At 36.3% G+C, this 18,958-nt stretch overlaps 1 protein-coding gene across 30 annotated transcripts in view; it reads left to right on the forward strand.

Annotated features, from left to right (window-relative positions):
* WNK1 (WNK lysine deficient protein kinase 1) overlaps positions 1-18,958 on the forward strand; it is a 146,724-nt gene that overhangs the window by 83,946 nt on the left and 43,820 nt on the right. For 29 of the 30 annotated variants that reach the window (XM_032254419.1, XM_032254433.1, XM_032254422.1 and 26 more), the window contains exons 5-8: positions 10,420-10,508; positions 12,499-12,718; positions 14,207-14,537; positions 15,356-15,543. In XM_032254419.1, the coding sequence (XP_032110310.1) occupies positions 10,420-10,508; positions 12,499-12,718; positions 14,207-14,537; positions 15,356-15,543 (828 nt within the window). Of the gene's footprint in view, positions 1-213; positions 5,066-10,419; positions 10,509-12,498; positions 12,719-14,206; positions 14,538-15,355; positions 15,544-18,958 lie in introns of those variants that run through there. The other variant, XM_032254436.1, reaches the window with a different exon arrangement.

An 18,958-nucleotide genomic window follows, 5' to 3' on the forward strand; every position in this document is an offset into this window, starting at 1 on the left:
GTGGCATACGCCTGTAGTACCAGCTACTCAGGAGACTGAGGCAGGAAAATTGCTTGAACCTGGGAGGTGGAGGGTATGGTGAGCCGAGATTGTGCCACTGCACTTCAGCCTGAGTGACAGAGATAGACTTTGTCTCAGAATGATAATAATAATAATAATAATATTAGATAATACAATGATTTATATAAGCAATCATGATGATTGTGTGTTGAAATAGGCCTTGAAATACTGTACCTTCTCTTAAGTCTGCTTGGGATTTAAAATTTTAATTAGTAAATTTAACTAATTTAAAAGTAATGTTAGTGTCAGTCTGCCTGTTGCATACTTTATTAAAGAAACAGGTGTGATTATCCATTGGAAGAGATCCTAGGGCTTCCTGATGCAAACACACCCACAGACTCCAGCCACTCTGTAAATTTCTGATTTTCATCCTAGGTCTATTATGTATACCCTGACTACTAGTAACCAGTAAGCCACTCTCCCCCATCTGTAGGTTTAGTACTAACTTACAAAAAGAATACAAAGAATTTGAATTTAACAGCTCAGGATTACCTTTTTAGGTGGAAGAAATCGGCTCTGGAGTTGGATCTGCTTCCATTCAAATCCCATAATGTCATTGCCTAGCTGTGAGACTGTGAGCAAATTATTTAATTCTCTGGGCCTAAAGCATTTGTGAAGATTAAATGAGAAAGGCGAAGTGCCTGGCATACAGTTATTAATCAGTACTTAATAGTTATCCCCATTATCATCAACATCATTATTATTAATACATATTTAGTAGTAAAATAAATTATCCCTTTTTCCATGTATTTTAACCAGTGACATTCAGCAAATTGCATTAATTTAAATGTGTTTCATAAGTGTAACATAAAATCAAGCTTTAAATGGGAAAATGAGCTAATATTTATTTGTAATCTGTCGATCGCCTTGCAAGGTACTTTACATATACTATTGTAATTTTTTATGTCATGATAAATAGAGTCTTCGTTTCACAGGTAAGAAAATAGACTTAGAGGTTAAGCATTTTGCCCAAGGACATGCAGGAGAAATAATAGTAGTCAGAAATCAAGGTTCTCTTAACATGACACTAATACAAACTGTAACATTATTTCCTTTACCTCTTTTTTTTGTTTTGTTTTTAACCTGTTTTCTAGACTGCAAGGAAAACTGAGGGTAAAAAGTTTAGGAGATGTGAGTAGCATAAGTCTGGTACTGCAGTTTTGAGCTCTGAGTGAGTAAAGGTTAATTCCCCCTATTTAACAGAGAAAAACTTCTTAATTGTATGCTATACCTGTAATATTGGCCCAGTTATCATGAAAGTCTATGCCACTGGTAATGAGAAGATCCAAGTAAAAATAGTAATATATTTAGCAGAACTTTAGTCTGCTTTTAAAATAAAAACTGCAGCAAGCAGTGTCATCAACTTTTTTATTAAGGATAGTGCATTTGAGGTTGGAGCAGTTACACAAGCTTTCATGTATTCAGAGAATAACGTGCCTTGGGGAATCATGAGTAAGTTAATTTCCTTTGTTAGAGCTAGCTTGATTTGGTAGGGAGTTTGAAAAGGCTTGTTTTCCAATGGGATCATAAGGTATGTTCAAATTCCTGTAAAGTAATGGCTCATACTGGTAAGAATCTGGCTGGATCCAGCCCTGTAACAACCAACTTAGAAATAATGGGGATTTTTAATTACTTTGTTTGTGTAATTTGACTTTGTCACCAATTCCATTAGCTTTTGGATTGCAAGGTTTGAACATTCTGCCTGGGAAAAACAGAATTAAAGCCATTAGGGTAAAATTCCTTTTAGTTTTTATATAACAGATTGCAATTCACCCTACTTTTTTACTGAAACAAGTGAAGCTGATTCCTGATTAGATGTTGTTTGAAAAGTTGAAGGAAACTTTGTATTTATTTCTTTAGCAGTAGAATTTGTTGTGCTATCTCAGTGAAAATCCATTGGAATTAGCTGAACTGGTTCCTTAATAAATTTTGTTTCTATGTCCATCCAGCAAATTTAGATTATAAAATGTAAAAGAAAAGTTCAAGTATTGAGGAACATGCATTTCAAGTATCTTAGGAACGTTTTGCATGATTTTCAGAAGCATTTCATAATTCTGTGATTTGATTAAGATTAAAGGTGATAGCATTCTCAGTGTTTTAGATACTAAAGAATAATTATGGAATCCTTATTTCAGAATTCCTTGAAAAAGGTGAACTTACTTATTTACCCTGAATATTAATCTGTAATTCACAAGGCAGTAGACTACAGAATAAAAACTGATAGGATAGAGAAAGATTGTTTTCCATATTTAAATACAGCAGTACTGTTTTCTGGCATAGTGTAAATAACAGATGCTGAAAGATTCATATAGATACTTTGTAATTGCTGCTTTCTCTAATGGATTATAGGTATATATGATTTGAGATACACCTTGAAAGAAGCATAAGACTATGTTGACTGAAAAAAGGGGGCAGAATAGGAAAAGTATTCTTGTTGGTAGAAGTGTTCACTGAAGTATTCAGTGAACAAGTAACCAGTTTGACTGAACTTACTTTGGGAGATATTGGATAGAGATGTAGGTGGAAGTTAGGTTACGATTTTCATACCACAATTAAAAGCACAGTAACATGGACTAGAAATAACATTAAACTAGACACTGGAAAATCTGGATTCTGGTTTTTGTTTTACCATTTATTAGGCCCGTGCTTAACTGGAATATAGATTTGTATTTGTCTTCTAGGTGCTGAAGGTGATGCAGTGTATCTAGCAGATTGCTTAATAGCTGTTAGACTGGATGAGACATTCTGTAGTCACCAGTTGAATTAACGGATCAATTCTAACTTTGACATAGCATTAATCTCTGGGCCATATTTCTGTTGTTTGAAGAAGGGAGGACTCTTAATCTGGTTCATTCTAGATCTGTGATCCTATGATCATTTTGTAGCTGTGGAGAACTATTAACCATTTTTGAGCAGTGTGATTATGAGTTAGATGACACCAGATGATTGGAAATTTCAGATGCTTAAATGGAGTCAGATGGCTGGAGCTAGACACAATGTAAAACACAAGTTGGAGATGAAGAGTATGGAAACATGAGGCCCATCTTAAATTGGTCTAAGCTTAAAGAGATGAGGTATTAGAACTCAGGACTTTGATGGTCGCTTTTGTAAAACAAAAACAACGACTTGAGAGGTAGCAAAGAAGCCAGCAAAAATTTTTTTTTGTTGGAGGGCAGGGGGAGCTGGTCAGAGATCTTTGGCTGTTGGAGAAGAGTAAGAGTACTAGTCACAAAATCATATCCTAGTTGTTTTAACTTTATCTTTGTTTCAAGAGCCCATAGACAATAATAGTACTTAAATATTGTGGGAGAAGAAGCATCCAACAATGACTTAAGCTTCTTTTCTGGGCTATGGAAATAATGACAGGATTGAAAGAAATGAGGGAAATCCAGAGAAAGGCACTGACTTTGAGAGAAAGAGGAATTAGTTTAGATATGTAAACTGTTTTCTATTTGTGAATGGTATTTTTGTTTTATTTATTCAAAACTCTTATTTGGATTTATAGAAAATGTTGTTCTTTATAGAATCTAGATATTTGTGCCTACATCATGCCTTTGTCTCCTCAACCCCCTAAAAGGCCCCTCAGCTTGGTTTATTTGTTGCCTGTTAAGAGCTTTAAAACTACCCACATCTTTATATCTGATAGACCTTTGAAGCAGGACACATGTACTTGTTTTCTAGCTTTTTCATTTAGCCAAGGATAGTCCTGCACAGGCTTGCTTATATACTTAAGTTAGAGGTAGGCTGCACTTTTGCGGCATATGTTGCTGCATTTCTCTGCAATACCAGGCATCCTAGACTTAGTAGTAACAAATTGTGTTGAGCCAGAGATAGTGGTAGTTGTTTTGAGATAGTCTGTTAGAACTAGTAGCATTTCTAACTTTTAGATATATTCCTTCCAAACAGCTTCCAAACCATTATCTTTGCTACTCTTGGTATTTGAAGCCTTAGCATCCACTGTCTTGAACAGGATTCAAGCTTACAAAATTATAAGGGAGAGAAGACTTTAGTCTGTTACCCATTATAACAAAGCAATGAGCAATGCTATGTCTACAATCCTTGTTAATACTCCAAAGAAAAACTTTCCCTTAATAACTAAAATTAAAGTAATTTTTAATTGGGTCTATGAGATCTTCCTAGCAAATGGAATGTCTTAATGTATATTGATACTGTTATAGGAGGGAGAAGAAGAAGCAAAAATTCATACCACTTATGTACATAAATACTGTTGATTTTAAAAAATGTACTGTGAAAGAGTAGTAAAGCGATCTACCTTAATATAGCTGCTTTCTAAATTGGGGTGAACAGAGGAACTATTATCTCCACTTTAAAAGTGAGTTTAAGGTATATGGTCCAGGTCGTACAAACATAGTATATGATGGATTGAACTGAGAACCCAGCCCAGTATTGTGATTCCCTGTCCGGTGTTCGTTTTGGCTACATATTTGGTGTTTACACCTTGTTCATTGAACTCAATCCCCTTTTTCTTTTAAAGTACACTTTCAAAATGATTGGAGGAAGGGAGTTTTGGTAAATGGAAACAGGCATCCAAGAAAGGTTTTGATAGGTCAAGGAGACAGAACCTGTGGACAAAGTAGGTGGAGCATTGAGCAAGTAAAAATCTCATTTTGCTTGTCCAGGGATCTGTTACTGTTGGTGGAGAAGCAGAAGGAATATTAACAGAATAGTTTTCCTGCTGTTGGGCATGCAGTTTTGTCAATCTAGAATAAATCTATTGTTGGCTGAGTAGAGTAAATTCATGTCTGAGAGTTGGGGAAGCATGGCTAGTGTTAAACAGGAAACTGTGCTTCAGTCTGACTTTGATATCTGCCTTCCTTATGCTGTGGGCTAATGTACATCGTACCCATTTTTCCCCTCATTTTCCTCCAATAAGAAATCTGTTTTGCCTTTTCTGATGGATATTACAAAGAAAGATTTTTGCTCAGTATTTGTCATTATAAATTCTCATTGCTGCTGCTGCCCTCAAAAGGATTGTGTAAATGAGGTAGGTAAGAATTTTTAGTATATGTAACAGTTTATATTGTAGCCTTTTTGGTGATATTCGTAGAAAGTTTCAGTTAAAGTATTGAAATTGTTAACTTGAGAATGCTTTTAAAAATATTTAGAGTTCTATAATTTAGTGAATTTATGCTGTATTCTCTGTGAGGAGGAGGTAGGCTTTTCTTAATTCTGAATGGTTAGGGAAAAGTTTACCTTTATTAAGAGTTAATGTTAATGTTACCCTACCACATTCAGAGCATAAGCATTTAAGAAGCAAGTGCTGCCAATTTTTAGGAGCTGAAAGATTGAATCACAGAATTCTGTATTATGACTCACTCTTATTTTTCTAGCAGATTAATTGACAAAACATAGTATGTAGAATTCAGATGAGAAGTCAGTCTATAAAATGTGCATATGGTTTTTGTGGGTTTTTTTTTTTTTTTAGTTCAAATAATGCAACATAAAATTTGATAAACATTTATCTTGTATCAGACTCTTAATGTGCTATTATAGAGTTACAGTTTTTTGTACCCCATTTAAAATTGTGCAGAAGTGTCCTTTGCATTTTGTAATGAGCATACAGTAGATATTCAAGGAATACATTTAGTGAAGAAAAATAAGCTACTGTCCCATCACAAAAAACATAATGACACTACTACCTAAAGATAACTCTTGTGAATTAGAAAAGTAAGAGAAAAATATCTGTAGAGCCAGTGAGTTGTTGGCTTTGGAGGAGTAGAATGAGAGGGTTGTATGTCCTTAACAAACTCTAGTTTTGTTCTGTGTAAGATATTAGCCCAATTTAGTACTTTTTTCTTCTTTTATCACGAAAACATCTTATTATTACTTTGTTCTATCTGGTACTTAAAATTGTGTTTTAGAGTAATTGAGTTCAACTTTAAAAAATTATTAGTTATAAAAATTACATTGAGTTATATCTTAAGAACAAGAAACCTATAAGTATAGCATATTTTTAAAACTGTAATTTTGTATTTATTTTAAACAGCTTTCTATTACATGTCCCAGATGACTTTTCTGTGGGTCACTTTTAGGATCAGTGAGGTTTCATAATCATCCCATGTACACTTTTACTTTTAATATACAATACCTGTGTATGCTTGCTTCTTAAATGATTCAGAATACCTCTGCTAGGTATTTTGATAATCCTGGCTTATTGATGGTTGCTCACTGGTGAAATTCCTTGTTATATTTTTCAGTATCTAAGTGGGTAGCAGTAAGCAGTCTTAATCTTTTAATACCAGCTACTGGACTGGCAAGTTGTGTTTCAGCTTTATTAGCTACCTTGGCACCTACAGTACATTTTTTAAGGAAGTAGTAGTATCTAAATATATGGTATAGCATTAATATGGAATTTTCTCTACAAAACTCTTGGCTGTAGGTTGAAGAAGCAGTATAACCTAGTAAATTTAAGGTTGTATTATGCATAGTTACTGGTTTTGCTATTATCTTAATGTCTGTTTTGCTCAGTAAGCATTCCTGTTTGTAAAGTCATAAATTCGTATATGTTTGCATGGATAGGTTTAACAAGAGGATTATTATTAAGGATAATCAAGGATGAAAGTAGGTTCAAGAGAAGATTTTCCTTGTTTTATTATCTTTGGTGATTGCCTTTAAATTCAAAGGTATCCTTGGGTCAGCAAACTTAATACTTCAAAGAGCTTTGAACCCAGGTACGACATTTGAATTCAGCTGTTGTAAATTTAGACAGGCAAGTTGGACAGGTATTATCATTATTGGCTAGACAGGAAATCTGAAGCTCAGAACTACTTCTGCTTGTCCAGTTCACACTGAATGGAAGTCTTTTATTGTTAAATGTTTTTGTCCTTTCAGTATTCCTATGCTAGAATAAAACAGAAGAATCAGTATATATTTGCTTGGTTAAATTAATATACAGTTTTATTGCCAGTAGGCCACGTACATTCCCTTGAAATGTATGTGCTTATGGAAGAAGGAACTATTTTTGTGTGACAAGTTCTTACTCTGTCACCCAGGCTAGAGTGTAGTGGCACGATCATGGCTCACTGCAGCCTTTACCTCTCCGGCTCAAATGATCCTTTGGCCCAGCCTCCTGAGTAGCTGGACTACAGGCGTGTGTGCCGCCATGCCCCACTAATTTTCTGTCTCTTTGGAGAGAGAGGGTCTTGCTTTGTGCCCATGCTGGGCTCAAACTGCTGGGCTCAAGTGATCCTTCTACCTTGGGCTCCCAAAGTGCTGGGACTATAGGTGTGAGCTACCACACCTGGCCCTGGACTTTTAAAATGCTATAAAAATAATCAGAAGAGCCAGTTGGGTTAGCTCATGCTAGTAATCCCAGCACTTTGGGAGCCCAAGGTAGGAGTATCGCTTGAGCCCAGAAGTTTGAGATCAGCCTGGGCAACATAGCCAGACTTCATTTCTCCGAAAAGATAAAAAATTAGCTGGCATAGTAGCACATGCCTGTAGTCCCAGCTACTTGGGAGGCTGAGGCTGGAGGAGTTTGAGGCGGTATTGAGCCACAGTCCCTCCACTGCACTCCAGCCTGGACAACAGAGCAAGAACTTGCCTTTAAAAAAAAACGTTTATGCAATTTTACATGTTTATTGTAGAAAACTAAAACCAAATATAAACCAAAATACAGTTGTTCCTCCCTGTCTGGGGAATTGGTTCCAGGACCCTATATCCCTGTGGACACCAAAATTTGAAGATGCTCATGTTCCAGAAATATAAAATGAGCCACAGTATTTGCATATAAAAATTATTTACAATATTTAATACACTGAGTGCTATGTAAGCAGTTGCTATACTGTATTGTTAGATAATAATGGCAAGGAAAAGCCTGTACATATATAGTATAGATGCAGTTTTCTCTTTTGAATTTTCAGTTTGCAGTTGGTTGAATCCACAGACATGGAAACCATGAGTAAGGAGGACCAACTGTACTCAGTTTTCCTACTACCAGAGAACTTTTAGTATGTGACATTCATTTTTTTTCTTGCATTACCTGTTTTCATAAGTATAAGACTGAAATACCAGCTTGCTCCATTAAAGTAGCCTTTTGCTTCAGCAGTATTATTTTGTTTTCATTAAAATTATGTGAAGATAAAAACAAGTTGGGGAAAACTTAGATGGATTTGGAAAAATAAGATTGAGGAAAATACAAGTAGTGATCTTTGTAGTCATTCTCATAAATGAGGCTTTTAAATACATGAATTTAACTTTAGCGTCAGCCCTACTCCCCAGTTCCTTGCTGTGAAAAGTTAGCCCTGGGAACAGAATTCTGCAGATTGATCTTTGGAATAATATAATGAGTAATTACTGAGAATTATCCAGCTTTTGGATATAACTCTTATACTTAAAGACTTTAAAGCTAATCATTTTATGTATTTCATTTAGATCTATGAGAGATTACATACATTTCTGTGATTTATTGGTCACTAATTTTGTTTTACTCTGTCACTTAGATTATAGATAATTAGAATTTATATATATTTAATAACTTTTCGGAATGCCCCACCCCAATTCCATTCCTTTTGTTTTATGTGTCTATTGACTTACAGTGCCACATGAGCAACATATCAGTGTTTCAACTCTTGATCCATGTGGTCACTTAGATGAGGTTGTAATAGATGAGATTTTTTTTATTTCCACCCCACCTCTTAGACAGTAGCATTTTATTGTTCTTTCTTTTATTTTTTCTTCATAACATTCTTGGAGTAGTTCTTATATCTTATATGTATATTTTCCACACATTACTGAAAAAAGATATTTTTTTCTTTTTAGATGGAGTCTTGCTCTGTTGCCAGACTGGAGTACAGTGGTGCAATCTCAGCTCATTGCAACCTCTGCCTCCCAGGTTCAAGCGATTCTCCTGCCTCAGCCTCCCAACTAGCTGGAACTACAGGCATGCGCCACCACACCCGGCTAATTTTTGTATTTTTAGTAGAGACAGGTTTCACCATGTTGGCCAGGATGGTCTTGATCTCTTGACCTCGTGATCTGCCCACCTCTGCTTCCCAGAGTGCTGGGATTACAGGCATGAGCCACCACACCCGGCCTGAAAATTTATTTTTAGAGAATTTATTGGCCAGGCATGGTGGATCACGCCTATAATTCCAGCTTTTTGGAAGGCCGAGACTGGTGGATCACCTGAGGTCAGGTGTTCAAGAACAGCCTGGCCCACATGGAGAACCCCCCACCCGTCTCTAATAAAAATACAGAAATTAGTCGGGCATGGTGGTGTGTACCTGTAATCCCAGCTACTCAGGAGGCTAAGGCAGGAGAATCGCTTCAACCCAGGAGGCGGAGATTGCACTGAGCCAAGATTATGCCACTGCACTCCAGCCTAGGCGACAGAGCAAGACTCCATCTCAGAAAAAAGAATCTATTTTTACTTTATAAAGATTCTAGAGCCGGGCGCGGTGGCTCAAGCCTGTAATCCCAGCACTTTGGGAGGCCGAGGCGGGTGGATCACGAGGTTAAGAGATCGAGACCGTCCTGGTCAACATGGTGAAACCCCGTCTCTACTAAAAATACAAAAAATCAGCTGGGCATGGCGGCGCATGCCTGGAATCCCAGCTACTCAGGAGGCTGAGGCAGGAGAATTTCCTGAACCCAGGAGGTGGAGGTTGCGGTGAGCCGAGATTGCGCCATTGCACTCCAGCCTGGGCAACAAGAGCGAAACTCTGTCTCAAAAAAAAAAAAAAAAAAAAAGATTCTAAACTATCACTGTGATGACTATTATGTAGTATCACATGTGATAGTAATGAGTTTTCTTCTGAGATTAATTGCAGAGCTTATCTTTCGTATGGGTCCAATATATTACTTTTAATTGTGTTTTATTTGTGCAAGACAATTTGCTCTTTAGTTATCATGCCAAAATAATATAAATCTTCAACTCCTTTGAGTTTGTTAAAGATTACTGTAATAATATTACGCCTGCCAAACTAAGCATGTGAATTCATGCCCACACATGGGTTCAGTGTTCAAAATAGTTAAATGCTGTATTGATTGATGTGTTTAGGGAATAAGGTTGAAGAAAACATCTTCTAACCAATTAGAACACTTAGCTTTCTTTTTAGCCAATAACTTCCTTTACTTGAAACACAGCAGAAGATATTAACATCTGCCTAAATTTTTTCATTGCCACACTTGGAAGTGACCCCACTGTCCTTGTTTTCTTGTGAAGAGCTAAATTGCCACTACCCAACTCTGACACTGCATGGACCAACTCCTGCAGGTGAATCAGAAAAAAAGCCAGGATAGTAAGAAAGCAACCTAGAAGAAACAATTGGAAATTTAAAAAACAAAGTTCTTCAAAGGCCCTGCTTTTATTAATGTATTTCTGTTTATGGTTTTCAGGGGGTGAAGCCAGCCAGTTTTGACAAAGTAGCAATTCCCGAAGTGAAGGAAATTATTGAAGGATGCATACGACAAAACAAAGATGAAAGGTAAGTTGCCTCTTTTGACCTGGGTAGTACTTGAACAAAACCTGCAAAGTAATGTGCTTTGAAGTGAGCCAAGATCATACCACTGCACTCGAGCCTGGGCGTCAGAGGGAGACTTAGGTCTCCAAAAAAAAAAAAAAAAGGTACAACACTCATTCTACGGTATATTTAACATTTGTGATTGGTTTCTCCATTTATGCCTGTAACAATTTTAAAAGTAGGGTTCTGTTCATTGTGGTTATTCAGATTTGATATACTGGAACGCTATAAAAATATGGTTTGGTAGAGTTTAAGTAAACAACAACCACCATAAACATAGGTACATTCCATGAGAACTACTTACAGCATCAGCATGATTTATAAAACTCAAGAGTTTAATATCTAACACAGGAAATCTTTCCTTAGTCCTTTACCATTGAATTCTAAATGGTAAATTAAAACCTTGGCTCTTTAAAGTTAACTCAGCTATACAGGTCTGATTTTCTATCCTTATGCCAGAATTAAAGGAGAACAAAACATCAAAATTCCTTGAGTAAAAGCAGAAGACTTCGCCTGGGGGTTAGAAAGAGATGTGATTTAGTCATTTGTACTAACAGAAGACTTTCTTAGAGGAGTGGCAAGTATCTGATCTTCCATATAGCTGATTCATCACCCGTTAGGCATGGCAAAGGTCCAGTATCTGTTTTTGGAAAACAGTCTGTCTTTGCCACCCCCATCCATCCTCTAAAAAAGAAAAAGGAGACCAACTAGTACAAATATACATTGCAAGTTGAGCATAATCTACCACCTGAAGAATGAGAGGAATCAGGTATATCAACTAAATTAAATAATTCCATCTTTTCACCTCTCCATCTCATTCTTTTTATAACATCATTATTTAGAAGAGCTTAACTTCATGGTTTTTAAGGTTTTATTAAGTAAAAGTTTAGTTGGAGTTTCCATTTTTATATATGTTGGGTCCTTAAATCTCTTTAAGAACTTTTTTTTACTATAAACAAAGGAATGTTTGTTTCTTTTTGTCCTCCCCTCCCCTCCCGTCCCCTCCTCTGCTCTCCACACTGTCATGCTCTGTCACCCAGGCTAGAGTACAGTGGCACAGTCTCGGCTCACTGCAACCTCTGCCTCCCGGGTTCAATCAATTCTCTATCTACAAGTGCACGCCACCATTCCCGGCTACTTTTTGTATTTTTAGTAGAGACACAGTTTCACCATGTTGGTCAGACAGGTTGCAAATTCCTGACCTCAGGTGAACCGCCCACCTCAGCCTCCCAAAGTAGTGGGATTACAGGTATGAGCCACTGTGCCCAGCCTGTTTCAATTCTTGATGGAGCAGTTTATTAGATTACTGGCATATTGAAACCATTTTATCTGAAGAAGATTATTTCACAATCAACCTTCTGCTTGCCCAGTACACAAGTTATTGAACAAGGAATTAAGAGAACTTATTGGTGTAAATAAAGGTTGCTGCAGTAGAAGGCACCAAACTAGAAACAAAAATATTTATTTTCTAGTTTTTATTTCACCATTTACAGCTTTTATAACTGTGAGCAAGATTCTCAACCTTTCTGAGCCTCCATTTCTTAATCAGGAGATGATACCAACTTGGGTGTTGGTCAGACAAGATCATAAATATGAAGATTTGTGTTGCTTATAAAATACTGTGTAAATGATCATGTGGTATTTTGAAGCTTTGTCTATGCATTACTTGTCATTACTAGTATATTATTACTAATGAGATCATTAGATTTAAAAATTATCAGTATCAGCTCTTACGAATGAGATTGTTATGATCTATAACTTGAGAGAAAACCTGTGTAATTACCATTCAAATGCAGCAATATAAAAATGAGTTATAAATGTTCCCAGGTATTTTTTTCAGTTTTTTTTCCCTGTTCTGTGAATAACAATAATTGGCCAAAAATAATTTGAAAATTATTTTTTCTAACTAATAGTATTGTATTTTTGTTCCTTTTCTTTTCCCTCTGTTTGGAAGATATTCCATCAAAGACCTTTTGAACCATGCCTTCTTCCAGGAGGAAACAGGAGTACGGGTAGAGTTAGCAGAAGAAGATGATGGAGAAAAAATAGCCATAAAATTATGGCTACGTATTGAAGATATTAAGAAATTAAAGGGAAAATACAAAGACAATGAAGCTATTGAGTTTTCTTTTGACTTAGAGAGAGATGTCCCAGAAGATGTTGCCCAAGAAATGGTAAATTGACATTAGCCATTTAAAAATTGATTTAGATTTCTTATATACATTGATACTATTATTAAGCAAAAAAGCAGTTTATGAAGTGGCGTGTGTGGCATATCCCATAGACATAAAATTGTGATGGCACTAAATGTTATCTTTGAGTCGTGGGACTTTCCAGTGTATGTTATTGTTGTTTTTCTTTTAAACTCCCTTCTTTGTATTGCTTTTATAATGGGTGTTAGATTTTATACTCCTTTTTAAAAGTAATTTTTTTTTTTTTTTTTTTTTTTTTTTTGAGAGAGAGAGAGAGGGAGATAGGATCTTGCTTTGTCACCAGGTTGAAGTGCAGTGGCCTGATAATCACAGCTCACTGCAGCCTCAAACTCCTGAACTGAAGCAGTCCTTCTGCCTCAGCCTCTCAGGAAGCTGGGACCATACGGATGTACCACCACGCCTAATTTTTGTATTTTTAATGTAGATGGGGTTTACCATGTTGGCCAGGCTTGTCTTGAACTCCTGATCTCAAGTGATCTTCCCGCCTCAGCCTCACAAAGTGCTGAGAGTATGTCATTTTGAAAAGTCCATAAGAGGCCGGGCGCGGTGGCTCAAGCCTGTAATCCCAGCACTTTGGGAGGCCAAGGCGGGTGGATCACGAGGTCAAGAGATCGAGACCATCCTGGTCAACATGGTGAAACCCCGTCTCTACCAAAAATACAAAAAATTAGCTGGGCATGGTGGCGCGTGCCTGTAATCCCAGCTACTCAGGAGGCTGAGGCAGGAGAATTGCCTGAACCCAGGAGGCGGAGGTTGCAGTGAGCCGAGATCGCGCCATTGCACTCCAGCCTGGGTAACATGAGTGAAACTCCGTCTCAAAAAAAAAAGAAAAGTCCATAAGATTGAGTGACTCCCAGTTTGTATAAGCATCATTTATTTAAAATGACAAGTTATGTTTCTACATACTGATACATTAGCCTTTGATCAGTTTTCTGGATCAACCCTGTAAACAGACATAGAACCATTAATTGTTTTTACTTTGAAGAGTTTTTCTGATCAAATATTAGTAGGAAGCCTTTGGTGTATTATTATTTGAAGTATATCTAAAAGATCACTCTTCCGTAAGGAAACCCTTCCCCAAATTTCTGCTTGCCATAGTGCCCAAAATAGCTAACTATTATGAAAAGATAACTCAGAATATCCGTACTCGGATTTATAAGAAGCATTCAAAAGTGGTAGTTGCCTCTGAGAAAGAGGTCAGGTATGAAAGAGTTACTTATGTTTAATTGTTTGTTGTTTGTATTGTCTGAGCTTTTTTGCTTTTTTGGAGGGGAGGAGCAGTGTTAAATCTTCATATTCGTACCACAGTTTTTATCAGTACAGATGGGGTTGCTTTGTAAATGAAAGTATAATCAACAGGTTAATATACAATGCCTTTTTTTTTTTTTTTTTTTTTGGTGTTGTTTTCTTTCAGTATACTACTGCTTAATATACCCTTTTATTTTGTAGGTAGAGTCTGGGTATGTCTGTGAAGGTGATCACAAGACCATGGCTAAAGCTATCAAAGACAGAGTATCATTAATTAAGAGAAAACGAGAACAGCGGCAGTTGGTACGGGAGGAGCAAGAAAAAAAGAAGCAGGAAGAGAGCAGTCTCAAACAACAGGTAGAACAATCAAATGCTTCCCAGACAGGAATCAAGCAGCTCCCTTCTGCTAGCACCGGCATACCTACTGCTTCTACCACTTCAGCTTCAGTTTCCACACAAGTAGAACCTGAAGAACCCGAGGCAGATCAACATCAACAACTACAGTACCAGCAACCCAGTATATCTGTGTTATGTACGTATCTTGGGAAGTGGACAGATATGCTAATGATTCTCTTAATTGATTTTTTTTTTTTTTAGCTTGTTATTTTGCACTGGCTTTTTGATTTTGAATTCCGAATCCTACTATTATACAGAATTTGGAATGGTTGTCACCTAGCCTCTTTTTATTCTTAATGTTCATGACTAGGAGAATAGAAGGATGGGGTAGTGAGGAAATGTGATTAGGATATAAAATACTTTTACAAGCTCCAACATTTTGGAGGTTTGAATTTGTAGATTTCTACTTTTCACAATTTATTTGACTAAAATAGAATTAATAATGAAGAACGAGCAAGCTTGGCTACTAAAATTGAACCCATCAGTCTGGTTGAGCTCTTTTAGCAAAACTGGATGGTGTATAGACTAAAAGGTAATAAGAACACTAGTTATTAATTTAATTACCTATTTAATACTGAGAACCTCTAGGCCTCCATAGTTAAGACTGTGAAAGCTGTGTCAAATTTAAGGCTTACAGTGTTCCATTTTGTTTCCCTTACTCTTCAAGCGATAAGATTCTGTGATAGCCAGAATTTTTTTGAAAGAAGACATTCAGACTTTTCCATATGGTTTCCTTATTTAAATACAGAAATTGACTTAATGTGGCTACAATTCATTTTTTATTTAGTTCAAATCTCTGCAAAGAATAACTAGTTACCCCTAATATAATAGGTCTAAAATATGATGAGAAAATGTGAACCTCTGTTTTGTGATTTGTCTTTTCTCTCTGTTCTTTTTTTTTTTGTTGTTTTTTTGTTTTGTTTTGTTTTTTGGGGTGATTCATTTCTCCTTTAGCTGATGGGACGGTTGACAGTGGTCAAGGATCCTCTGTCTTCACAGAATCTCGAGTGAGCAGCCAACAGACAGTTTCATATGGTTCCCAACATGAACAGGCACATTCTACAGGCACAGTCCCAGGGCATATACCTTCTACTGTCCAAGCACAATCTCAGCCCCATGGGGTTTATCCACCCTCAAGTGTGGTAAGTAAATGCTTAAGAGAATGTAATACTACAGTAAGAGCCAATGGATAGTCTGCTAAATTAAAATTATTTGTACACACCAAGTAGCAGTATAAGTCTGAAGTAGGAAATATAAAATGCTATATCTCTAAAAAAAAATTGGGCTTTTATAGAGTACAATTAGAGTAGTGCTGGTAGAGAGTAGGATATACACAATGTGTGGGCATTAGCTAAACTGCCTGCATGAAGCAACTATGTACAAGATTTAGACTAGACTGCATTTTTACTAAAGGTAATGCTCTCTTTAGCACTTAGGAGTTGAAACCATTCACAGCAACATAAGCTGGATATACAAATAAATGTTTTGTGGGTGGGGCAAGGAGAGTTTTTCAAAAGCTTGTTAAAATAATTACTAAGTATTTTCTGTAAGATTCCCTATTGTACAAAACACAGGTAAGACCTTCAAACCATTATAGAATGCTGCATGTGAGTACCCCAGATAGAGGGAATCCTTTATTTGAATGACTGTTTAATTTAGCGCTTCTGTTTAATCATCAGTTGCTGTGTGTGTTCCTGCCTTTAAAGTCTATGTTGGACACAAGTTCCTTCCCCAGTATATGTTCTTTTGCTTTTTCCCTTTAGTTGGTATCTGTTTTATTACTGATTTATTTTCAGAATCAACTTATGGAAATGATTTCCTGAAATATTTTATGCTTGTACACACACACACACACGCACACACACATACACACACACACACAAATTATCCTATGTTTTACATTAGCCACTCTTGCTTCTCATACAGAGAATGTTAAAGTGGATCATCAGATTATACCCCATTTCTTTTGTTGACTTCAGAGGAAAATAAAATACATCATCTGCCTCTGAAAGGTGTTAGAAAATAAGTAACTTGTCACTGTATAGCACTTGTTTAGTGAAATATTTAAGCAGACAATTTTCCCCTCCTTCTCAGAAAGCTTTTAATTTAAACTTTGTGGAAATCTTGCTCTTCTTTAAATGAAAATCTTTCTCTGTTAAGAAAATACTTCTGCTTGTTCTGATTTTTTTATCCTACAGCTTGGAATAAAACATGTTCATTTGTTTCAGAGTCTGCTTAATCCTGCTTTGGCTAGGTCTGAAGATGAATGGCCACAGTAACACAAATAAAAAACAACTAATGTACTAATTTTTTTTTTTTTTTTAGCAATCTAGTTTCTTTAAAATAATTAAATGAGGGGTAGGGTAGAAGAACTTTATAAAGACTGCACAGAAAATATATTTCTGTGTTCTGATGAGTATTACTTGTCAGCACTTCTTGTCAGTTTCTACCTTTGATTTTTTTAAATTATCATAACTAGATTTTGCTAAAACTCTTTTTATTTTCTCTTGAATATACTCGTCATGGGGGAACATTAGGTCTCTATTTTAGAAGAGCAAGTAGAATGACATGAAGTTATTAAGTATTTGAACCACTTATATAGCTATATTTATTGATGCTCTAGAAGCAGACTTTCTTGCTTTATAATGACAATATTATATGGAGGTATTATGAGGAATTATTAAAGAATTATTGAGAATTAAAAAATTTTTATAATCCTATCCTGTCTCATTTTAAGAGGAACTTATTGTGGCTTACAAGAATATAAACACATTATAAGTGAAAATTTAGAAATTAGAATAAAAGAAATAAGGCTGAAGAAAAATAAAAACAGGAATGAAACTAAATAATCATATGATGATATTTAAATACTTCCTCCTGGTGGGCCACAGATTTGGCCCAAAGCATTCTAGGAAGCCAAGTTTTAGAAAAGAAAACATAGTTTCATAGTTCACAACATCTAAAAGAAAAATAACAATAACATTCTTACTCAAGACATCCTTTATAGTGTTGGTCATACTGCTTTGCAGCTATATTAAACCCTGTGCCTGAATTTTTTTCTAAGTTATTCTTTTTTTTTTCCTTTTTTGACAGCATCTCACTCTGTTTCCCCAGTGGGAGTACAGTGGCATGATCTTGGCTCATTGCAACTTCCATCTCCTGGGTTCAAGTGATTCTCCTGCCTCAGCCTCCCCAATAGCTGGGATTATAGGTACCTGCCACTACTCCTGGCTAATTTTTGTATTTTTTTTTAGTAGAGCTACGGTTTCACTGTGTTGGCCAGGCTGGTCTTGAACTCCTGAGCTCAAGTGATCCTCCCGCCTCAGCTTCCCAAAGTGCTGGGATTACAGGTGTGAACCACCACACTCTGCCTAAATTATTCTTTAGAGATTCAGATTGAAGATATTCTCCCATTGACTACTTTGTAAAAATACAAACTATTTTCTATATCCAGTTGTGAATGTCTTCTAGAAAGCTAAACTTTTTCCTAGTAGGTGATGACTTTTTAACTTTACAAATAACGAGTGGCAAGTATAAGAAATACTGTGAGCCAACAACTTTCCATCTCATGTCTTCTAAAATAGAAATGAGAATCTTTTTCTGAGGTTTCCAGAGCTCTTGCAAAATAATCCAATCTTAAAATTCTCTGTATCTTTTAATGTACTTTAAACTAATAGAATTCATTCTTGTTGAATCTTCAGTTTGCCAAACTTGCAAGCTAATATTCCTCATTTTCCCTGTCTGCACCCTGCAGTCAGTTGGTCATTCTTAAATTCATACACTCATAACACTTGGTGTTATTTTAGATAGTTAGCATGATAATTGATTGTTATCATGATCATTCATTAAAAAAAAAACCTGTGCTTGACTGACAACGTAGAAAGAATAGTTGTGAATAGTTGTGATCTGTCAGATGTACTATGTTGAGTTATAGCTCTCCTCAAAAAAAAAGTTGACTCTGTGGAATTGGGAGATGATGGAACATTTCTTTATGCAACTATGCCCTATTATCATTGTACTTTTGGTTATTTTGTTTTCAAAGTACTGTGTTTTTCATGTGTGTGTTTATTTTCTGTTTAGCCTCGTCGTGGCCGTAGCATGTCGGTTTGTGTTCCCCATCTTTCTGCTGTTCCCTCCCTGTCCCGCATCTCTCCCAGTGCTCCTTCCACCCCACCACCAGTGCTGTCTGCACCTCTTTCTCCTTCCCTCCTTCGGACTGCCCCTGAGGAAACTTTTGCCGAAAAGCTTTCTAAAGCATTGGAGAGTGTCCTGCCTATGCACTCTGCCTCCCAGCGCAAGCACCGACGCTCCAGCCTGCCTTCCCTCTTTATCAGTACTGTATGTAACTGTAAACTTCTGACAAATGAACAATTATTACCAATGAATACATCCAGGCATCAAGAATTTTAATTAAAATTGAATAAAGAACAGGACTAAAGTTGGTTATATTATGCTTCTAGGATACCAGTTATTCCTATAGGAAACATTTTTGTAATAAGCTTTAAGGGGGGATAAAAAGCAAGGGGATAATGAGAGAGAATACTTAACAATGTCCTT

This window comes from Sapajus apella, unplaced genomic scaffold (genome assembly GCF_009761245.1).
Source record: "Sapajus apella isolate SASKATOON/1434 unplaced genomic scaffold, GSC_monkey_1.0 scaffold86, whole genome shotgun sequence".
In the NCBI taxonomy this organism is placed as follows: domain Eukaryota; kingdom Metazoa; phylum Chordata; class Mammalia; order Primates; family Cebidae; genus Sapajus; species Sapajus apella.